The following is a 21611-nucleotide window of genomic DNA, read 5'->3' as shown; positions in this document are numbered from 1 at the left end:
CGACCCACCTTCTCCCCAATCCCTCAATCCCACACCTACCCACCTTCTCCCCAATCCCTCAATCCCACACCAACTCACCCTCTCCCCAATCCCTCAATCCCACACCTACCCACCTTCTCCCCAATCCCTCAATCCCTCACCCACCCACCTTCTCCCCAATACCTCAATCCCACACCTACCCACCTTCTCCCCAATCCCTCAATCCCACACCTACCCACCTTCTCCCCAATCCCTCAATCTCACACCAACCCACCTTCTCCCCAATCCCTCCATCCCACACCGACCCACCTTCTCCCCAATCCCTCAATCCCTCACCTACCCACCTTCTCCCCAATCCCTCAATCCCACACCTACCCACCTTCTCCCCAATCCCTCAATCCCACACCTACCCACCTTCTCCCCAATCCCTCAATCCCACACCTCCCCACCTTCTCCCCAATCCCTCAATCCCACCTTTTCCCCAATCCATCAATCCCACACCTACCCACCTTCTCCCCAATCCCTCAATCCCACACCTACCCACCTTCTCCCCAATCCCTCAATCCCACCTTTTCCCCAATCCCTCTATCCCACACATCCCCACCTTCTCCCCAATCCCTCAATCACACACCTACCCACCTTCTCCCCAATCCCTCAATCCCACCTTTTCCCCAATCCCTCAATCCCACACCTACCCACCTTCTCCCCAATCCCTCAATCCCTCACCTACCCACCTTCTCCCCAATCCCTCAATCCCACACCTACCCACCTTCTCCCCAATCCCTCAATCCCACACCTACCCACCTTCTCCCCAATCCCTCAATCCCACACCTACCAACCTTCTCCCCAATCCCTCAATCCCTCACCTACCCACCTTCTCCCCAATCCCTCAATCTCACATCGACCCACCGTCTCCCCAATCCCTCAATCCCTCACCTACCCACCTTCTCCCTAATCCCTCAATGCTGCACCTACCCACCTTCTCCCCATTCCCTCAATCCCACACCTACCCACCTTCTCCCAAATCCCTCAATCCCACACCTACCCACCTTCTCCCCAATCCCTCAATCCCACACCTACCCACCTTCTCCCCAATCCCTCAATGCTACACCTACCCACCTTCTCCCCAATCCCTCAATCCCACCTTCTCCCCAATCCCTCAATCCCTCAATCCCACCTTCTCCCCAATCCCTCACTCCCACACCTACCCACCTACTCCTCAATCTCTCAATCCCGCACCTACCCACCTTCTCCCCAATCCCTCACTCCCACACCGACCCACCGACTCCTCAATCCCTCACTCCCACACCTACCCACCTACTCCTCAATCTCTCAATCCCAAACCTACCCACCTTCTCCTCAATCTCTCAATCCCACACCGACCCACCTTCTCCCCAATCTCTCAATCCCACACACACCCACCATCTCCTCAATCCCTCAATCCCAAACCTACCCACCATCTCCCCAGTCCCTCAATCCCACACCTACCCACCTTCTCCCCAATCCCTCAATCCCTCACCTACCCACCTTCTCCCCAATCCCTCAATCACACACCTACCCACCTTCTCCCCAGTCCCTCAATCCCACACCTACCCACCTTCTCTCCAATCCCTCAATCCCACACTTACCCACCTTCTCCCCAATCCCTCAATCCCACACCTACCCACCTTCTCCCCAATCCCTCAATCCCACACCTCCCCACCTTCTCCCCAATCCCTCAATCACACACCTACCCACCTTCTCCCGAATCCCTCAATCCCGCACCGACCCACCTTCTCCCCAATCCCTCTATCCCACACCTCCCCACCTTCTCCCCAATCCCTCAATCACACACCTACCCACCTTCTCCCCAATCCCTCACTCCCACACCTACCCACCTTCTCCCCAGTCCCTCAATCCCACACCTACCCACCTTCTCCCCAATCCCTCAATCCCACACCTGCCCACCTTCTCCCCAATCCCTCAATGCTACACCTACCAACCTTCTCCTCAATCCCTCAATCCCTCACCTACCCACCTTCTCGCCAATCCCTCAATCCCACACCTACCCACCTTCTCCCCAATCCCTCAATCCCACACCGACCCACCTTCTCCCCAATCCCTCAATCCCTCACCTACCCACCTTCTCCCCAATCCCTCAATCCCACACCTACCCACCTTCTCCCCAATCCCTCAATCCCACACCTACTCACCCTCTCCCCAATCCCTCAATCCCACACCTACCCACCTTCTCCCCAATCCCTCAATCCCTCACCCACCCACCTTCTCCCCAATCCCTCAATCCCACACCTACCCACCTTCTCCCCAATCCCTCAATCCCACACCTACCCACCTTCTCCCCAATCCCTCAATCCCACACCTACCCACCTTCTCCCCAATCCCTCAATCCCACACCTACCCACCTTCTCCCCAATCCCTCAATCTCACACCAACCCACCTTCTCCACAATCCCTCCATCCCACACCTACCCACCTTCTCTCCAATCCCTCAATCCCACACTTACCCACCTTCTCCCCAATCCCTCAATCCCACACCTCCCCACCTTCTCCACAATCCCTCAATCCCAAACCTACCCACCATCTCCCCAGTCCCTCAATCCCACACCTACCCACCTTCTCCCCAATCCCTCAATCCCTCACCGACCCACCGTCTCCCCAATCCCTCAATCCCACACCTACCCACCTTCTCCCCAATCCCTCAATCCCTCACCTACCCACCTTCTCCCCAATCCCTCAATGCCACACCGACCCACCTTCTCCCCAATCCCTCAATCCCTCACCTAGCCACCTTCTCCCCAATCCCTCAATCCCTCACCTACCCACCTTCTCCCCAATCCCTCAATCCCACACCGACCCACCTTCTCCCCAATCCCTCAATCCCACACCTACCCACCTTCTCCCCAATCCCTCAATCCCACACCTCCCCACCTTCTCCCCAATCCCTCAATCACACACCTACCCACCTTCTCCCGAATCCCTCAATCCCGCACCGACCCACCTTCTCCCCAATCCCTCTATCCCACACCTCCCCACCTTCTCCCCAATCCCTCAATCACACACCTACCCACCTTCTCCCCAATCTCTCAATCCCACACCTACCCACCTTCTCCCCAGTCCCTCAATCCCACACCTACCCACCTTCTCCCCAATCCCTCAATCCCACACCTGCCCACCTTCTCCCCAATCCCTCAATGCTACACCTACCAACCTTCTCCTCAATCCCTCAATCCCTCACCTACCCACCTTCTCGCCAATCCCTCAATCCCACACCTACCCACCTTCTCCCCAATCCCTCAATCCCACACCGACCCACCTTCTCCCCAATCCCTCAATCCCTCACCTACCCACCTTCTCCCCAATCCCTCAATCCCACACCTACCCACCTTCTCCCCAATCCCTCAATCCCACACCAACTCACCCTCTCCCCAATCCCTCAATCCCACACCTACCCACCTTCTCCCCAATCCCTCAATCCCTCACCCACCCACCTTCTCCCCAATCCCTCAATCCCACACCTACCCACCTTCTCCCCAATCCCTCAATCCCACACCTACCCACCTTCTCCCCAATCCCTCAATCTCACACCAACCCACCTTCTCCCCAATCCCTCCATCCCACACCGACCCACCTTCTCCCCAATCCCTCAATCCCTCACCTACCCACCTTCTCCCCAATCCCTCAATCCCACACCTACCCACCTTCTCCCCAATCCCTCAATCCCACACCTACCCACCTTCTCCCCAATCCCTCAATCCCACACCTCCCCACCTTCTCCCCAATCCCTCAATCCCACCTTTTCCCCAATCCATCAATCCCACACCTACCCACCTTCTCCCCAATCCCTCAATCCCACACCTACCCACCTTCTCCCCAATCCCTCAATCCCACCTTTTCCCCAATCCCTCTATCCCACACATCCCCACCTTCTCCCCAATCCCTCAATCACACACCTACCCACCTTCTCCCCAATCCCTCAATCCCACCTTTTCCCCAATCCCTCAATCCCACACCTACCCACCTTCTCCCCAATCCCTCAATCCCTCACCTACCCACCTTCTCCCCAATCCCTCAATCCCACACCTACCCACCTTCTCCCCAATCCCTCAATCCCACACCTACCCACCTTCTCCCCAATCCCTCAATCCCACACCTACCAACCTTCTCCCCAATCCCTCAATCCCTCACCTACCCACCTTCTCCCCAATCCCACAATCTCACATCGACCCACCGTCTCCCCAATCCCTCAATCCCTCACCTACCCACCTTCTCCCCAATCCCTCAATGCTGCACCTACCCACCTTCTCCCCATTCCCTCAATCCCACACCTACCCACCTTCTCCCAAATCCCTCAATCCCACACCTACCCACCTTCTCCCCAATCCCTCAATCCCACACCTACCCACCTTCTCCCCAATCCCTCAATGCTACACCTACCCACCTTCTCCCCAATCCCTCAATCCCACCTTCTCCCCAATCCCTCAATCCCTCAATCCCACCTTCTCCCCAATCCCTCACTCCCACACCTACCCACCTACTCCTCAATCTCTCAATCCCGCACCTACCCACCTTCTCCCCAATCCCTCACTCCCACACCTACCCACCGACTCCTCAACCCTCACTCCCACACCTACCCACCTACTCCTCAATCTCTCAATCCCAAACCTACCCACCTTCTCCTCAATCTCTCAATCCCACACCGACCCACCTTCTCCCCAATCTCTCAATCCCACACACACCCACCATCTCCTCAATCCCTCAATCCCAAACCTACCCACCATCTCCCCAGTCCCTCAATCCCACACCTACCCACCTTCTCCCCAATCCCTCAATCCCTCACCTACCCACCTTCTCCCCAATCCCTCAATCACACACCTACCCACCTTCTCCCCAGTCCCTCAATCCCACACCTACCCACCTTCTCTCCAATCCCTCAATCCCACACTTACCCACCTTCTCCCCAATCCCTCAATCCCACACCTACCCACCTTCTCCCCAATCCCTCAATCCCACACCTCCCCACCTTCTCCCCAATCCCTCAATCACACACCTACCCACCTTCTCCCGAATCCCTCAATCCCGCACCGACCCACCTTCTCCCCAATCCCTCTATCCCACACCTCCCCACCTTCTCCCCAATCCCTCAATCACACACCTACCCACCTTCTCCCCAATCCCTCAATCCCACACCTACCCACCTTCTCCCCAGTCCCTCAATCCCACACCTACCCACCTTCTCCCCAATCCCTCAATCCCACACCTGCCCACCTTCTCCCCAATCCCTCAATGCTACACCTACCAACCTTCTCCTCAATCCCTCAATCCCTCACCTACCCACCTTCTCGCCAATCCCTCAATCCCACACCTACCCACCTTCTCCCCAATCCCTCAATCCCACACCGACCCACCTTCTCCCCAATCCCTCAATCCCTCACCTACCCACCTTCTCCCCAATCCCTCAATCCCACACCTACCCACCTTCTCCCCAATCCCTCAATCCCACACCTACTCACCCTCTCCCCAATCCCTCAATCCCACACCTACCCACCTTCTCCCCAATCCCTCAATCCCTCACCCACCCACCTTCTCCCCAATCCCTCAATCCCACACCTACCCACCTTCTCCCCAATCCCTCAATCCCACACCTACCCACCTTCTCCCCAATCCCTCAATCTCACACCAACCCACCTTCTCCCCAATCCCTCCATCCCACACCGACCCACCTTCTCCCCAATCCCTCAATCCCTCACCTACCCACCTTCTCCCCAATCCCTCAATCCCACACCTACCCACCTTCTCCCCAATCCCTCAATCCCACACCTACCCACCTTCTCCCCAATCCCTCAATCCCACACCTCCCCACCTTCTGCCCAATCCCTCAATCACACACCTACCCACCTTCTCCCCAATCCCTCAATCCCACCTTTTCCCCAATCCATCAATCCCACACCTACCCACCTTCTCCCCAATCCCTCAATCCCACACCTACCCACCTTCTCCCCAATCCCTCAATCCCACCTTTTCCCCAATCACTCTATCCCACACATCCCCACCTTCTCCCCAATCCCTCAATCACACACCTACCCACCTTCTCCCCAATCCCTCAATCCCACCTTTTCCCCAATCCCTCAATCCCACACCTACCCACCTTCTCCCCAATCCCTCAATCCCACACCTACCCACCTTCTCCCCAATCCCTCAATCCCACACCTACCCACCTTCTCCCCAATCCCTCAATCCCACACCTACCCACCTTCTCCCCAATCCCTCAATCCCACACCTACCCACCTTCTCCCCAATCCCTCAATCCCACACCTACCCACCTTCTCCCCAATCCCTCAATCCCACACCTACCCACCTTCTCCCCAATCCCTCAATCCCACACCTACCCACCTTCTCCCCAATCCCTCAATCCCACACCTACCCACCTTCTCCCCAATCCCTCAATCTCACATCGACCCACCGTCTCCCCAATCCCTCAATCCCTCACCTACCCACCTTCTCCCCAATCCCTCAATCCCACACCTACCCACCTTCTCCCCAATCCCTCAATCCCTCACCGACCCACCTTCTCCCCAATCCCTCAATCTCACATCGACCCACCGTCTCCCCAATCCCTCAATCCCTCACCTACCCACCTTCTCCCCAATCCCTCAATGCTGCACCTACCCACCTTCTCCCCATTCCCTCAATCCCACACCTACCCACCTTCTCCCAAATCCCTCAATCCCACACCTACCCACCTTCTCCCCAATCCCTCAATCCCACACCTACCCACCTTCTCCCCAATCCCTCAATGCTACACCTACCCACCTTCTCCCCAATCCCTCAATCCCACCTTCTCCCCAATCCCTCAATCCCTCAATCCCACCTTCTCCCCAATCCCTCACTCCCACACCTACCCACCTACTCCTCAATCTCTCAATCCCGCACCTACCCACCTTCTCCCCAATCCCTCACTCCCACACCTACCCACCTACTCCTCAATCCCTCACTCCCACACCTATCCACCTACTCCTCAATCTCTCAATCCCACACCTACCCACCTTCTCCTCAATCTCTCAATCCCACACCGACCCACCTTCTCCCCAATCTCTCAATCCCACACACACCCACCATCTCCTCAATCCCTCAATCCCAAACCTACCCACCATCTCCCCAGTCCCTCAATCCCACACCTACCCACCTTCTCCCCAATCCCTCAATCCCTCACCTACCCACCTTCTCCCCAATCCCTCAATCACACACCTACCCACCTTCTCCCCAGTCCCTCAATCCCACACCTACCCACCTTCTCCCCAATCCCTCAATCCCACACTGACCCACCTTCTCCCCAATCCCTCAATCCCACACCTACCCACCTTCTCCACAATCCCTCAATCCCAAACCTACCCACCATCTCCCCAGTCCCTCAATCCCACACCTACCCACCTTCTCCCCAATCCCTCAATCCCTCACCGACCCACCGTCTCCCCAATCCCTCAATCCCACACCTACCCACCTTCTCCCCAATCCCTCAATCCCTCACCTACCCACCTTCTCCCCAATCCCTCAATCCCACACCGACCCACCTTCTCCCCAATCCCTCAATCCCACACCTACCCACCTTCTCCCCAATCCCTCAATCCCTCACCTACCCACCTTCTCCCCAATCCCTCAATCCCACACCGACCCACCTTCTCCCCAATCCCTCAATCCCACACCTACCCACCTTCTCCCCAATCCCTCAATCCCACACCTCCCCACCTTCTCCCCAATCCCTCAATCACACACCTACCCACCTTCTCCCGAATCCCTCAATCCCGCACCGACCCACCTTCTCCCCAATCCCTCTATCCCACACCTCCCCACCTTCTCCCCAATCCCTCAATCACACACCTACCCACCTTCTCCCCAATCCCTCAATCCCACACCTGCCCACCTTCTCCCCAGTCCCTCAATCCCACACCTACCCACCTTCTCCCCAATCCCTCAATCCCACACCTACCCACCTTCTCCCCAATCCCTCAATGCTACACCTACCAACCTTCTCCTCAATCCCTCAAACCCTCACCTACCCACCTTCTCGCCAATCCCTCAATCCCACACCTACCCACCTTCTCCCCAATCCCTCAATCCCACACCGACCCACCTTCTCCCCAATCCCTCAATCCCTCACCTACCCACCTTCTCCCCAATCCCTCAATCCCACACCTACCCACCTTCTCCCCAATCCCTCAATCCCACACCTACTCACCTTCTCCCCAATCCCTCAATCCCACACCGACCCACCTTCTCCCCAATCCCTCAATCCCACACCTACCCACCTTCTCCCCAATCCCTCAATCCCACACCTCCCCACCTTCTCCCCAATCCCTCAATCCCACACCGACCCACCTTCTCCCCAATCCCTCAATCCCACACCTACCCACCTTCTCCCCAATCCCTCAATCCCACACCTACCCACTTTCTCCCCAATCCCTCAATCCCTCACCTCCCCACCTTCTCCCCAATCTGTCAATCCCACCTTCTCGTATTTTTTTATGCAGTGAGTTGTTGTGATCTGGAGTTAAGTGGCTGACAGGGAGCTGCGAGCAGAGTCACTGGGAAGTCGAAAGGTCTGGGCTGGAATGGGTCTAATTGGATATATCTTTGAACGAGCTGTCACAGGCACGATGGACTGATTGGCCTCCTTCTGCGCTGTACGATTTGATGAACTCTGTTCAAATCCCCTCCGCGGCCCTCGCCCCTCCTCCCAGATCTCTGTAATCTCCTCCAACCCCTCCAACCCTCCCAGATCTCTGTAACCTCCTCCAGCCCCTCCGACCCTCCAAGATCTCTGTAACCTCCTCCAGCCCCTCCGACCCTCCCAGATCTCCGTAACCCTCCTCCAGCCCCTCCGACCCTCCCAGATCTCTGTAATCTCCTCCAACCCCTCCAACCCTCCCAGATCTCTGTAACCTCCTCCAGCCCCTCCGACCCTCCCAGATCTCTGTAACCTCCTCCAGCCCTTCCGACCCTCCCAGATCTCTGTAACCTCCTCCAGCCCCTCCGACCCTCCAGATCTCTGTAACCTCCTCTAGCCCCTCCCAGATCTCTGTAACCCTCCTCCAGCCCCTCCAACCCTCCAAGATCTCTGTAACCTCCTCCAGCCCCTCCGACCCTCCCAGATCTCTGTAACCTCCTCCAGCCCCTCCGACCCTCCCAGATCTCTGTAATCTCCTCCAACCCCTCCAACCCTCCCAGATCTCTGTAACCTCCTCCAGCCCCTCCCAGATCTCTGTAACCTCCTCCAGCCCTCCGACCCTCCAGATCTCTGTAACCTCCTCCAGCCCCTCCAACCCTCCAAGATCTCTGTATCCTCCTCCAGTTCCTCCGACCCTACCAGATCTCTGTAACCTCCTCCAGCCCCCTCCGACCCTCCGAGATCTCTGCAACCTCCTCCAGCCCCCTCCGACCCTCCCAGATCTCTGTAACCCTCCTCCAGCCCCTCCGACCCTCCCAGATCTCTGTAACCTCCTCCAACCCTCCCAGATCTCTGTAACCTCCTCCAGCCCCTCCAACCCTCCAAGATCTCTGTAACCTCCTCCAGCCCCTCCGACCATCCCAGATCTCTGTAACCCCTCCTCCAGCCCTCCGACCCTCCCAGATCTCTGTAACCTCCTCCAGCCCCTCCGACCCTCCCAGATCTCTGCGCTCCTCCAATTCTGGCCTCTTGCACATCTCCCTCCTCCCGATTCCCATCACTCCATCATTGACGGCCGTGCCTTCAGCTGCCTGGGGCCTCTGTGCTCTGGAATTCCCTCCCTAAACCTCTCCGCCTCTCCCTCTCTCTCCTCCGTTAAGGCCCTCCTTAAACCCTCCCTCTTTGACCGAGGTTTGGTCACCTGTCCTCATGTCGAGCGAGAGAGAGCGAGAAGGAGAGCCAGTGATTTTTTTTATGCTGGTTTCATTCTGACCCGGAGCACGTCGCCATCCCTGCCCACCCCCTCCTCCTCCTCCTCCAAAGGCGAGGGGCCGCGAATTAACAGGCGGCTGCCAATCTCCGGAAACTTCCCGTGGCCTCGAATCGACCTCTGGATGTGCCTATTCGGTCCGCGCTCCCCCTAACCCCCACCCCCCCGCCTACCCTCACCCTTAAACGGACAAGCCAGGCAGGTAGGCGCCATCGAGAGCAGTGGCGGAGTCGGCGGGGGAGGGGGCCAACTGGTTTTGTTTCAAAAGTCTCACGTGTGGAACTTTATCAAGTGCCTTCCTAAAAAAAAAAATTTTTTTTTTCCTTCCTGTAATTGGGGCTCCCAGGTTGGAGAAATGGGAGAGGCACGGAAGGGTGGGGCCTTTATTAGGACCTCGTCGTACCTGTGTGCAGTGAGCCCTCAGCTCCCGCCCATCGATGTCGTCGCCCATCAGCTCCGACTCGATGCTCATGGCCAGCAGTCCTGTCCTGTGGCGGTCGCAGTCGGTGAAGTGGTCGAAGGGCTCCATCTCCTCCAGGGATCTGAGGGGCTGGCCCCAGCTCCCCGGGGTATTCCGCCTCCCAGTCGCAGGCTTCGGCCGCCCTCCTGGCTGTCCAGGAAGGAGAAGGAGTCCAAGAGCTCGAGGGGCAGGTCCGTGCCGATCGGCAGGGCTGAGGCAGGCTCTGAGAGGAGGAAGAGAGGGAGAGGGAATCAGTTCATCTCTCCGCCCCGCTCTCCCTCCTTCTCTCCCTCTCTCTGTCTGTCTCTCTCTGTCTCTCTCTCTCTCCCCCTCTCTCCGTCCCTCTCTCTCTCCCTCTCTCTCTCTCTCTCTATCACTCCCTCTCTTTCCCTCCATCTCTCTCTCTGTCTCTGTCTCTCTCTCTCTCTCTCTCTCTCCCTCCCTGTCTCACTCTCTCTCTCCCTCCCTCTCTCTCTCCCTCCCTGTCTCACTCTCTCTCTCCCTCTCTCTCTCTCTCCCCCTCTCTCCCTCTCTCCCCCTCTCTCTCTCCCACCCTGTCTCTCTCTCTCTCTCCCTCCCTCTCTCTCTCCCTCCCTGTCTCACTCTCTCTCTCCCTCTCTCTCTCTCTCCCCCTCTCTCCCTCTCTCCCCCTCTCTCTCTCCCACCCTGTCTCTCTCTCTCTCTCTCTCCCTCTCTCCCTCTCCCTCTCTCTCCCTCTCTCCCTCCCTGTCTCTCTCTCTATCCCCCCTCTCTCTCTCTCTCCCTCCCTGTCTCTCTCTCTCTCTCTCCCTCTCTCTCCCTCTCCCTCTCCCTCTCTCTCTCCCTCCCTGTCTCTCTCCCTCTCTCTCCCTCTCTCTCTCCCTCTCTCTCTCTCTATCACCCCCTCTCTCTCTCTCTCTCCCCCCCTCTAACCCTCTCTCCCCCTCTCTCTCTCTCTCTCCCTGCCCCATCTTTCTCTCTCTCTCTTCCTCTCCCTCTCTCTCTCTCCCCCTCTCTCTAGCCCTCTCTCACTTTCTCTCTCCCCCACCCTCTATCCCTCTCTCTCTCCCTCTCTCTCCCCCTCTCTCTCTCCCTCTCTCCCTCCCCGTCTCTCCCTCTCCCTCTCTCTCCCCCTATATCCCTCTCTCCCCCTCTCTCTCTCCCTCTCTCCTCTCCCCGTCTCTCCCTCTCCCTCTCTCACTCTCTTCCTCTCTCTCTCTCTCACTCTCTCGCTCTCTCCCCCCTCTCTCTCTCTCTCTCCCTCCCCATCTCCCTCTCTCTCCCTCTCCCTCTCTCTCCCCCATATCCCTCTCTCCCCCTCTCTCTCTGTCTCTCCCTCCCCGTCTCTCTCTCTCTCTCTCTCTCTCCCTCCCTCCCCTTCTCTCTCTCTCTCCCTCTCTCTCACTCTCTCTCTCTCTCCCCCTCTCTCTCTCTCTCTCTCCCTCTCTCTTTCCCTCTCTCCCTCTCCCCCTCTCTCTCTCTCCCCCTCTCTCTCTCTCTCTCTCCCTCTCTCTCTCCCCCTCTCTCTCTCCCTCTCTCCCTCTCCCTCTCTCTCTCTCTCCCCCTCTCTCTCTCTCTCTCTCCCTCTCTCTCTCCCTCCCCCTCTCTCTCTCCCTCCCCCTCACTCCCTCACTCTCTCCCTCCATCCCTCCCTCTCTCCGTCTCACTCACCGCTATGTTCCGGGCTGCCTGCCTCCTCCTTGGCAGCTCCCGCTGTTCCACTCACGAGCTGCTCCTGGGCTCCCACTCCTCTCCGCCCCCGGGCTGCGGCCCCTGCTCCCCGCCCCCAGGCTCGGGCCCCGGCTCGGGGGCTTTCAGCAGGAGGGTGGAGACGTGGTCAGGCAGGGTGACTGAGAAGGGCCCGGATATGTGCATGGCCACTCTTTTGTCCGCCCTCTGGCGAGCGGCCTTGGCAGAGCGCGGAGAGTCCGCCGATCCAGGGCGCAGGACGGCGGCGGGCTGCCCTCCCCGGTCGAGCAGCTCGCAGTCCAGCGAGGCGAAGGCGGGGGGCTCGCGGAGGAGGGGCTGAGGCGGGCTGAATTCAGGCTGTCGCGTCGGACGATGGATTTCCGTGCCGGGGAGCGGTGATCGGCCGGCGCTGAGCCGTCTGCGGGAGAGAGGGAAGAGGGCGGTGAGACGGACGGAGAGAGATCGAGGGGGAGAGAGAGGGAGAGAGATCGAGGGGGGGAGAGAGAGTGAAGGAGAGAGATCGAGAGGAAGAGAGAAGGAGAGAGATCGAGAGGGAGAGAGAAGGAGAGAGATCGAGGGGGAGAGAGAGGGAGAGAGATCGAGGGGGAGAGAGAGGGAGAGAGATCGAGGGGAGAGAGAGGGAGGAGAGAGATCGAGGGGAGAGAGAGAGAGGAGAGAGATCGAGGGGAGAGAGAGAGGAGAGAGAGATCGAGGGGAGAGAGAGAGGAGAGAGATCGAGGGGAGAGAGAGAGAGGAGAGAGATCGAGAGGGAGAGAGAGAGAGGAGAGAGATCGAGGGGAGAGAGAGGGAGAGAGATCGAGAGGGAGAGAGAGAGTGAAGGAGAGAGATCGAGGGGGAGAGAGAGTGAAGGAGAGAGATCGAGGGGGAGAGAGAGAGAGGAGAGAGATCGAGGGAGAGAGAGTGAAGGAGAGAGATCGAGGGGGAGAGAGAAGGAGAGAGATCGAGAGGGAGAGAGAGAGGGAGAGAGATCGAGGGGGAGAGAGAGTGAAGGAGAGAGATCGAGGGGGAGAGAGAGAGGAGAGAGATCGAGAGGGAGAGAGAGTGAAGGAGAGAGATCGAGGGGGAGAGAGATCGAGAGGGAGAGAGAGGGAGAGAGATCGAGGGGGAGATAGAGAGTGAAGGAGAGAGATCGAGGGGGAGAGAGAGTGAAGGAGAGAGATCGAGGGGAGAGAGAGTGAAGGAGAGAGATCGAGGGGGAGAGAGAGTGAAGGAGAGAGATCGAGGGGGAGAGAGAGTGAAGGAGAGAGATCGAGGGGGAGAGAGAGTGAAGGAGAGAGATCGAGGGGGAGAGAGAGAGAGGAGAGAGATCGAGGGGAGAGAGAGAGGAGAGAGATCGAGAGGGAGAGAGAGGGAGAGAGATCGAGAGGGAGAGAGAGGGAGAGAGATCGAGGGGGAGATAGAGAGTGAAGGAGAGAGATCGAGGGGGAGAGAGAGAGGAGAGAGATCGAGGGGGAGAGAGAGTGAAGGAGAGAGATCGAGGGGAGAGAGAGGGAGAGAGATCGAGAGGGAGAGAGAGGGAGAGAGATCGAGGGGGAGATAGAGAGTGAAGGAGAGAGATCGAGGGGGAGAGAGAGAGGAGAGAGATCGAGGGGGAGAGAGAGTGAAGGAGAGAGATCGAGGGGGAGAGAGAAGGAGAGAGATCGAGAGGGAGAGAGAGGGAGAGAGATCGAGGGGGAGATAGAGAGTGAAGGAGAGAGATCGAGGGGGGAGAGAGAGGGAGAGAGATCGAGAGGGAGAGAGAGTGAAGGAGAGAGATCGAGGGGAGAGAGAGAGTGAAGGAGAGAGATCGAGGGGGAGAGAGAGGAGAGAGATCGAGGGGGAGAGAGAGTGAAGGAGAGAGATCGAGGGGGAGAGAGAGTGAAGGAGAGAGATCGAGAGGGAGAGAGAGTGAAGGAGAGAGATCGAGGGGGAGAGAGAAGGAGAGAGATCGAGGGGGGAGAGAGATTGAAGGAGAGAGATCGAGGGGGAGAGAGAAGGAGAGAGATCGAGAGGGAGGAGAGAGGGAGAGAGATCGAGGGGGAGAGAGAGTGAAGGAGAGAAATCGAGGGGGAGAGAGAGGAGAGAGATCGAGGGGGAGAGAGATTGAAGGAGAGAGATCGAGGGGGAGAGAGAAGGAGAGAGATCGAGAGGGAGAGAGAGTGAAGGAGAGAGATCGAGGGGGAGAGAGATTGAAGGAGAGAGATCGAGGGGGAGAGAGAAGGAGATAGATCGAGGGGGAGAGAGAGTGAAGGAGAGAGATCGAGGGGGAGAGAGAGTGAAGGAGAGAGATCGAGGGAGAGAGAGAGTGAAGGAGAGAGATCGAGAGGGAGAGAGAGTGAAGGAGAGAGATCGAGAGGGAGAGAGAGAGAGGAGAGAGATCGAGGGGAAGAGAGAGTGAAGGAGAGAGATCGAGGGAGAGAGAGAAGGAGAGAGATCGAGGGGGAGAGAGAAGGAGTGGGGGAGAGAGAGGGAGAGAGAAGGAGAGAGATCGAGGGGGAAGAGGAGAGTGAAGGAGAGAGATCGAGGGGGAGAGAGAGTGAAGGAGAGAGATCGAGGGGGAGAGAGAGGAGAGAGATCGAGAGGGAGAGAGAGTGAAGGAGAGAGATCGAGGGGGAGAGAGAGTGAAGGAGAGAGATCGAGGGGGAGAGAGAGGAGAGAGATCGAGAGGGAGAGAGAGTGAAGGAGAGAGATCGAGGGAGAGAGAGAGTGAAGGAGAGAGATCGAGGGGGAGAGAGAGAGAGGAGAGAGAGAGAGGGGGAGAGAGAGTGAAGGAGAGAGGAAGAGAGAAGGAGAGAGATCGAGAGGGAGAGAGAAGGAGAGAGATCGAGGGGGAGAGAGAGGGAGAGAGATCGAGGGGGAGAGAGAGGGAGAGAGATCGAGGGGGAGAGAGAGGGAGGAGAGAGATCGAGGGGAGAGAGAGAGAGGAGAGAGATCGAGGGGAGAGAGAGAGGAGAGAGAGATCGAGGGGAGAGAGAGAGGAGAGAGATCGAGGGGAGAGAGAGAGAGGAGAGAGATCGAGAGGGAGAGAGGGAGAGAGATCGAGAGGGAGAGAGAGAGTGAAGGAGAGAGATCGAGGGGGAGAGAGAGTGAAGGAGAGAGATCGAGGGGGAGAGAGAGAGAGGAGAGAGATCGAGGGGAGAGAGAGTGAAGGAGAGAGATCGAGGGGAGAGAGAGTGAAGGAGAGAGATCGAGGGGGAGAGAGAGTGAAGGAGAGAGATCGAGGGGGAGAGAGAAGGAGAGGGGAGAGAGAGGGAGAGAGAGATGAGGAGAGAGAGAGTGAAGGAGAGAGATCGAGGGGGAGAGAGAGTGAAGGAGAGAGATCGAGGGGGAGAGAGAGTGAAGGAGAGAGATCGAGGGGGAGAGAGAAGGAGAGGGGGAGAGAGAGGGAGATCGAGAGGGAGAGAGAGAGTGAAGGAGAGAGATCGAGGGGGAGAGAGAGTGAAGGAGAGAGATCGAGGGGGAGAGAGAGAGAGGAGAGAGATCGAGGGGAGAGAGAGTGAAGGAGAGAGATCGAGGGGGAGAGAGAAGGAGAGAGATCGAGAGGGAGATAGAGAGGAGAGAGATCGAGAGGGAGAGAGAGTGAAGGAGAGAGATCGAGGGGAGAGAGAAGGAGAGAGATCGAGAGGGAGAGAGAGGGAGAGAGATCGAGGGGGAGATAGAGAGTGAAGGAGAGAGATCGAGGGGGAGAGAGAGAGTGAAGGAGAGAGATCGAGGGGGAGAGAGAGTGAAGGAGAGAGATCGAGGGGGTGAGAGAGAGTGAAGGAGAGAGATCGAGGGGGAGAGAGAGAGAGGGAGAGAGATCGAGGGGAGGAGAGAGAGGAGAGAGATCGAGAGGAGAGAGAGAGAGGAGAGAGATCGAGGGGAGAGAGAGGGAGAGAGATCGAGAGGGAGAGAGAGGGAGAGAGATCGAGGGGAGATAGAGAGTGAAGGAGAGAGATCGAGGGGGAGAGAGAGAGGAGAGAGATCGAGGGGGAGAGAGAGTGAAGGAGAGAGATCGAGGGGGAGAGAGAAGTGGAGAGATCGAGAGGGAGAGAGAGGGAGAGAGATCGAGGGGAGATAGAGAGTGAAGGAGAGAGATCGAGGGGGAGAGAGAGGGAGAGAGATCGAGAGGGAGAGAGAGTGAAGGAGAGAGATCGAGGGGGAGAGAGAGTGAAGGAGAGAGATCGAGGGGGAGAGAGAGGAGAGAGATCGAGGGGGAGGAGAGAGTGAAGGAGAGAAATCGAGGGGGAGAGAGAAGGAGAGAGATCGAGGGGGAGAGAGATTGAAGGAGAGAGATCGAGGGGAGAGAGAAGGAGAGAGATCGAGGGGGAGAGAGAGTGAAGGAGAGAGATCGACGGGGAGAGAGAAGGAGAGAGATCGAGGGGGAGAGAGAGTGAAGGAGAGAAATCGAGGGGGAGAGAGAAGGAGAGAGATCGAGGGGGAGAGAGATTGAAGGAGAGAGATCGAGGGGGAGAGAGAAGGAGAGAGATCGAGAGGGAGAGAGAGTGAAGGAGAGAGATCGAGGGGGAAGAGATTGAAGGAGAGAGATCGAGGGGGAGAGAGAAGGAGAGAGATCGAGGGGAGAGAGAGTGAAGGAGAGAGATCGAGGGGGAGAGAGAGTGAAGGAGAGAGATCGAGGGAGAGAGAGAGTGAAGGAGAGAGATCGAGAGGAGAGAGAGTGAAGGAGAGAGATCGAGAGGGAGAGAGAGAGAGGAGAGGAGATCGAGGGAAGAGAGAGTGAAGGAGAGAGATCGAGGGAGAGAGAGAAGGAGAGAGATCGAGGGGGAGAGAGAAGAGAAGGAGAGGAGGAGCGAGAGGAGAGAGAAGGAGAGAGATCGAGGGGGAGAGAGAGTGAAGGAGAGAGATCGAGGGGGAGAGAGAGTGAAGGAGAGAGATCGAGGGGGAGAGAGAGGAGAGAGATCGAGAGGGAGAGAGAGTGAAGGAGAGAGATCGAGGGGGAGAGAGAGTGAAGGAGAGAGATCGAGGGGGAGAGAGAGGAGAGAGATCGAGAGGGAGAGAGAGTGAAGGAGAGAGATCGAGGGAGAGAGAGAGTGAAGGGAGAGAGATCGAGGGGAGAGAGGAGAGGAGAGAGTTCGAGGGGGAGAGAGAGTGAAGGAGAGAGATCGAGTGGAGAGAGAGAGGAGAGAGATCGAGGGGGAGAGAGAAGGAGAGAGATCAAGGGAGAGAGAGAGGAGAGAGATCGAGGGGGAGATGAGAAGGAGAGAGATCGAGAGGGAGAGAGAGTGAAGGAGAGAGATCGAGGGGGAGAGAGAGGAGAGAGATCGAGGGGGAGAGAGAGTGAAGGAGAGAAATCGAGGGGGAGAGAGAAGGAGAGAGATCGAGGGGGAGAGAGATTGAAGGAGAGAGATCGAGGGGGAGAGAGAAGGAGAGAGATCGAGGGGAGAGAGAGAGAGGAGAGAGTTCGAGGGGGAGAGAGAGTGAAGGAGAGAGATCGAGTGGAGAGAGAGAGGAGAGAGATCGAGGGGGAGAGAGAAGGAGAGAGATCGAGAGGGAGAGAGAGTGAAGGAGAGAGATCGAGGGAGAGAGAGAGTGAAGGAGAGAGATCGAGGGGGAGAGAGAGAGGAGAGAGATCGAGGGGGAGAGAGAGAGTGGGGGAGAGAGATCGAGGGGGAGAGAGAAGGAGAGAGATCCCGGGGGAGAGAGAGTGAAGGAGAGAGATCGAGGGGAGAGAGAGAGGAGAGAGATCAAGGGAGAGAGAGAGGAGAGAGATCGAGGGGGAGAGAGAGTGAAGGAGAGAGATCGAGGGGCGGAGAGAGTGAAGGAGAGAGATCGAGGGGGAGGGAGAGTGAAGGAGAGAGATCGAGGGGGAGGGAGAGTGAAGGACAGAGATCGAGGGGAGAGAGAGTGAAGGAGAGAGATCGAGGGGGAGAGAGAGTGAAGGAGAGAGATCGAGGGGGGGGAGAGAGAGAGTGCAGGAGAGAGATCGAGGGGGAGAGAGAGTGAAGGAGAGAGATCGAGGGGGAGGGAGAGTGAAGGAGAGAGATCGAGGGGGAGGGAGAGTGAAGGAGAGAGATCGAGGGGGAGGGAGAGTGAAGGAGAGAGATCGAGGGGGAGAGAGAGTGAAGGAGAGAGATCGAGAGGGAGAGAGAGTGAAGGAGAGAGATCGAGGGGGAGAGCGAGTGAAGGAGAGAGATCGAGGGGCGGAGAGAGTGAAGGAGAGAGATCGAGGGGGAGGGAGAGTGAAGGAGAGAGATCGAGGGGGAGGGAGAGTGAAGGACAGAGATCGAGGGGGAGAGAGAGTGAAGGAGAGAGATCGAGGGGGAGAGAGAGTGAAGGAGAGAGATCGAGAGGGATAGAGAGTTAAGGAGAGGATCGAGGGGGAGAGAGAGTGAAGGAGAGAGATTGAGGGGGAGAGAGAGTGAAGGAGAGAGATCGAGGGGGAGAGAGAGTGAAGGAGAGAGATCGAGAGGGATAGAGAGTTAAGGAAGAGAGATCGAGGGGGAGGGAGAGTGAAGGAGAGAGATCGAGGGGGAGAGAGAGTGAAGGAGAGAGATCGAGGGGGAGAGAGAGTGAAGGAGAGAGATCGAGGGGGAGAGAGAGTGAAGGAGAGAGATCGAGGGGGAGAGAGAGTGAAGGAGAGAGATCGAGGGGGAGAGAGAGTGAAGGACAGAGATCGAGGAGGAGGGAGAGTGAAGGAGAGAGATCGAAGGGAGAGAGAGTGAAGGAGTGAGATCGAGGCGGGAGGGAAGAGAGTGATGGAGTGAGATCGAGAGGGATAGAGAGTGATGGAGAGAGATCTCGTCTACATTCAGTTAAATGGCGTTTCCCTTTTAAGATGTGGGTCCCACTCTCCCAATTCATTGCCTGGCGATAACTCACCGTCATTGGTGAATGGGGACACAGCTGAGTGAGTCCATACTCTTGGCCGGACGCAGGCTCCGGGTTTCCGACTTTTTGGTCTGAACGGTTGTTGGGAGAGAGAGGGAAAGAGTTGACATGAAGGAGGGAGAGAGACAATAAATAAACCCCTTCCCATTCACTCCCACTGTCCACAATCCCAATGGATCAAACCCCTTCCCATTCACTCCCACTGTCCACAATCCCAATGGATCAAACCCCTTCCCGTTCACTCCCACTGTACACAATCCCAATGGATCAAACCCCTTCCCATTCACCCCCACTGTACACAATCCCAATGGATCAAACCCCTTCCCATTCACTCCCACTGTACACAATCCCAATGGACCAAACCCCTTCCCATTCACTCCCACTGTACACAATCCCAATGGACCAAACACCTTCCCATTCACTCCCACTGTACACAATCCCAATGGACCAAACCCCTTCCATTCACTCCCACTGTACACAATCCCAATGGATCAAACCCCTTCCCATTCACTCCCACTGCACACAATCCCAATGGACCAAACCCCTTCCATTCACTCCCACTGTACACACTCCCAATGGGACCAAACCCCTTCCCATTCACTCCCACTGTACACAATCCCAATGGATCAAACCCCTTCCCATTCACTCCCACTGTACACAATCCCAATGGACCAAACCCCTTCCCATTCACTCCCACTGTCCACAATCCCAATGGACCAAACCCCCTTCCCATTCACTCCCACTGTACACAATCCCAATGGATCAAACCCCTTCCCATTCACTCCCACTGTACACAATCCCAATGGATCAAACCCCTTCCCATTCACTCCCACTGTACACAATCCCAATGGATCAAACCCCTTCCCATTCACTCCCACTGCACACAATCCCAATGGGATCAAACCCCTTCCCATTCACCCCCCACTGTACACAATCCCAATGGACCAAACCCCTTCCCATTCACTCCCACTGTACACAATCCCAATGGATCAAACCCCTTCCATTCACTCCCACTGTACACAATCCCAATGGACCAAACCCCTTCCCATTCACTCCCACTGTACACAATCCCAATGGATCAAACCCCTTCCCATTCACTCCACTGTACACAATCCCAATGGACCAAACCCCTTCCCATTCACTCCCACTGTACACAATCCCAATGGATCAAACCCCTTCCCATTCACCCCCACTGTACACAATCCCAATGGATCCAAACCCCTTCCCATTCACTCCCACTGTACACAATCCCAATGGAACAAACCCCTTCCCGTTCACTCCCACTGTACACAATCCCAATGGACCAAACCCCTTCCCATTCACTCCCACTGTCCACAATCCCAATGGACCAAACCCCTTCCCATTCACTCCCACTGTACACAATCCAATGGATCAAACCCCTTCCCATTCACCCCCACTGTACACAATCCAATGGATCCAAACCCCTTCCCATTCACTCCCACTGCACACAATCCCAATGGACCAAACCCCTTCCATTCACTCCCACTGTACACAATCCCAATGGACCAAACCCCTTCCCATTCACTCCCACCGTACACAATCCCAATGGATCAAACACCTTCCCATTCACTCCCACTGTACACAATCCCATGGATCCAAACCCCTTCCCATTCACTCCACCGTACACAACCCCAATGGGAGCAAACCCCTTCCCATTCACTCCCACTGTACACAATCCCAATGGATCAAACCCCTTCTCATTCACTCCCACTTTACACAATCCCAATGGACCAGACCCCTTCCCATTCACTCCCACTGTACACAATCCCAATGGATCAAACCCCTTCTCATTCAATCCCACTTTGCACAATCCCAATGGACCAGACCCCTTCCCATTCACTCCCACTGTACACAATCCCAATGGACCAAACCCCTTCCCATTCACTCCCACTGTACACAATCCAATGGATCAAACCCCTTCCCATTCACTCCCACTGTCCACAATCCAATGGATCAAACCCCTTCCCATTCACTCCCACTGTCCACAATCCCAATGGACCAAACCCCCTTCCCATTCACTCCCACTGTACACAATCCCAATGGACCAAACCCCTTCCCATTCACTCCCACTGTACACAATCCCAATGGGATCAAAACCCCTTCCCATTCACTCCCACCGTACACGATCTGACTCTCAGTCTGTGTCTCCTCTCCTCTCCCCGCCTCTTTCCCTTCCTTTCTCTCTCCCAGTCGCCCTCACGTTGGATCCAATCCGACTTTCTCCGGACTCACCTTTCGCCTCATTCCGGCAAAATTTTCCGTTTCGAGTCTGTCGCTGATCGACCAAGGTTAAAGATCGATCTCCACTTCTTCACTTTCAGAGAGCCCTTCCTTCTAAACACAGGGGGAGAAGAGGGAATCAGTGAGGTACAAAGTGGAGGGAAGATCCCAGTCTGTAACTCACTCCCGGGTATCTGTTATTCTATATATAAACCCCACCGAACCCCTCGATTAGATTCCAGTCTGTAACTCACTCCCGGGTATCTGTTATTCTATATATAAACCCCCCCGAACCCCTCGATTAGATTCCAGTCTGTAACTCACTCCCGGGTATCTGTTATTCGATATATAAACCCCCGAACCCCTCGATTAGATTCCAGTCTGTAACTCACTCCCGGGTATCTGTTATTCTATATATAAACCCCCCCGAACCCCTCGATTAGATTCCAGTCTGTAACTCACTCCCGGGTATCTGTTATTCTATATATAAACCCCCCGAACCCC

At 56.6% G+C, this 21611-nt stretch overlaps 1 protein-coding gene across 1 annotated transcript in view; it reads right to left on the bottom strand.

Annotated features, from left to right (window-relative positions):
- The window catches only part of LOC137319223 (rho GTPase-activating protein 30-like), a 45265-nt gene extending 26344 nt beyond the window's left edge, over positions 1 to 18921 (bottom strand). The window contains exons 1-3 of the mRNA XM_067981527.1: positions 18858 to 18921; positions 12021 to 12456; positions 10314 to 10593 (exon numbers count right to left, since the gene is read on the bottom strand). Coding sequence (XP_067837628.1) covers positions 10314 to 10439 — 126 coding nt within the window. The 5' untranslated portion in view covers positions 10440 to 10593; positions 12021 to 12456; positions 18858 to 18921. The remainder of the gene's footprint in view (positions 1 to 10313; positions 10594 to 12020; positions 12457 to 18857) is intronic.
- Between the last annotated feature and the right edge of the window lie 2690 nt (positions 18922 to 21611).

This window comes from Heptranchias perlo, unplaced genomic scaffold, assembly GCF_035084215.1.
Source record: "Heptranchias perlo isolate sHepPer1 unplaced genomic scaffold, sHepPer1.hap1 HAP1_SCAFFOLD_768, whole genome shotgun sequence".
Taxonomy (NCBI): Eukaryota; Metazoa; Chordata; class Chondrichthyes; order Hexanchiformes; family Hexanchidae; genus Heptranchias; species Heptranchias perlo.
This window is presented reverse-complemented; position numbering and strand designations above follow the sequence as displayed.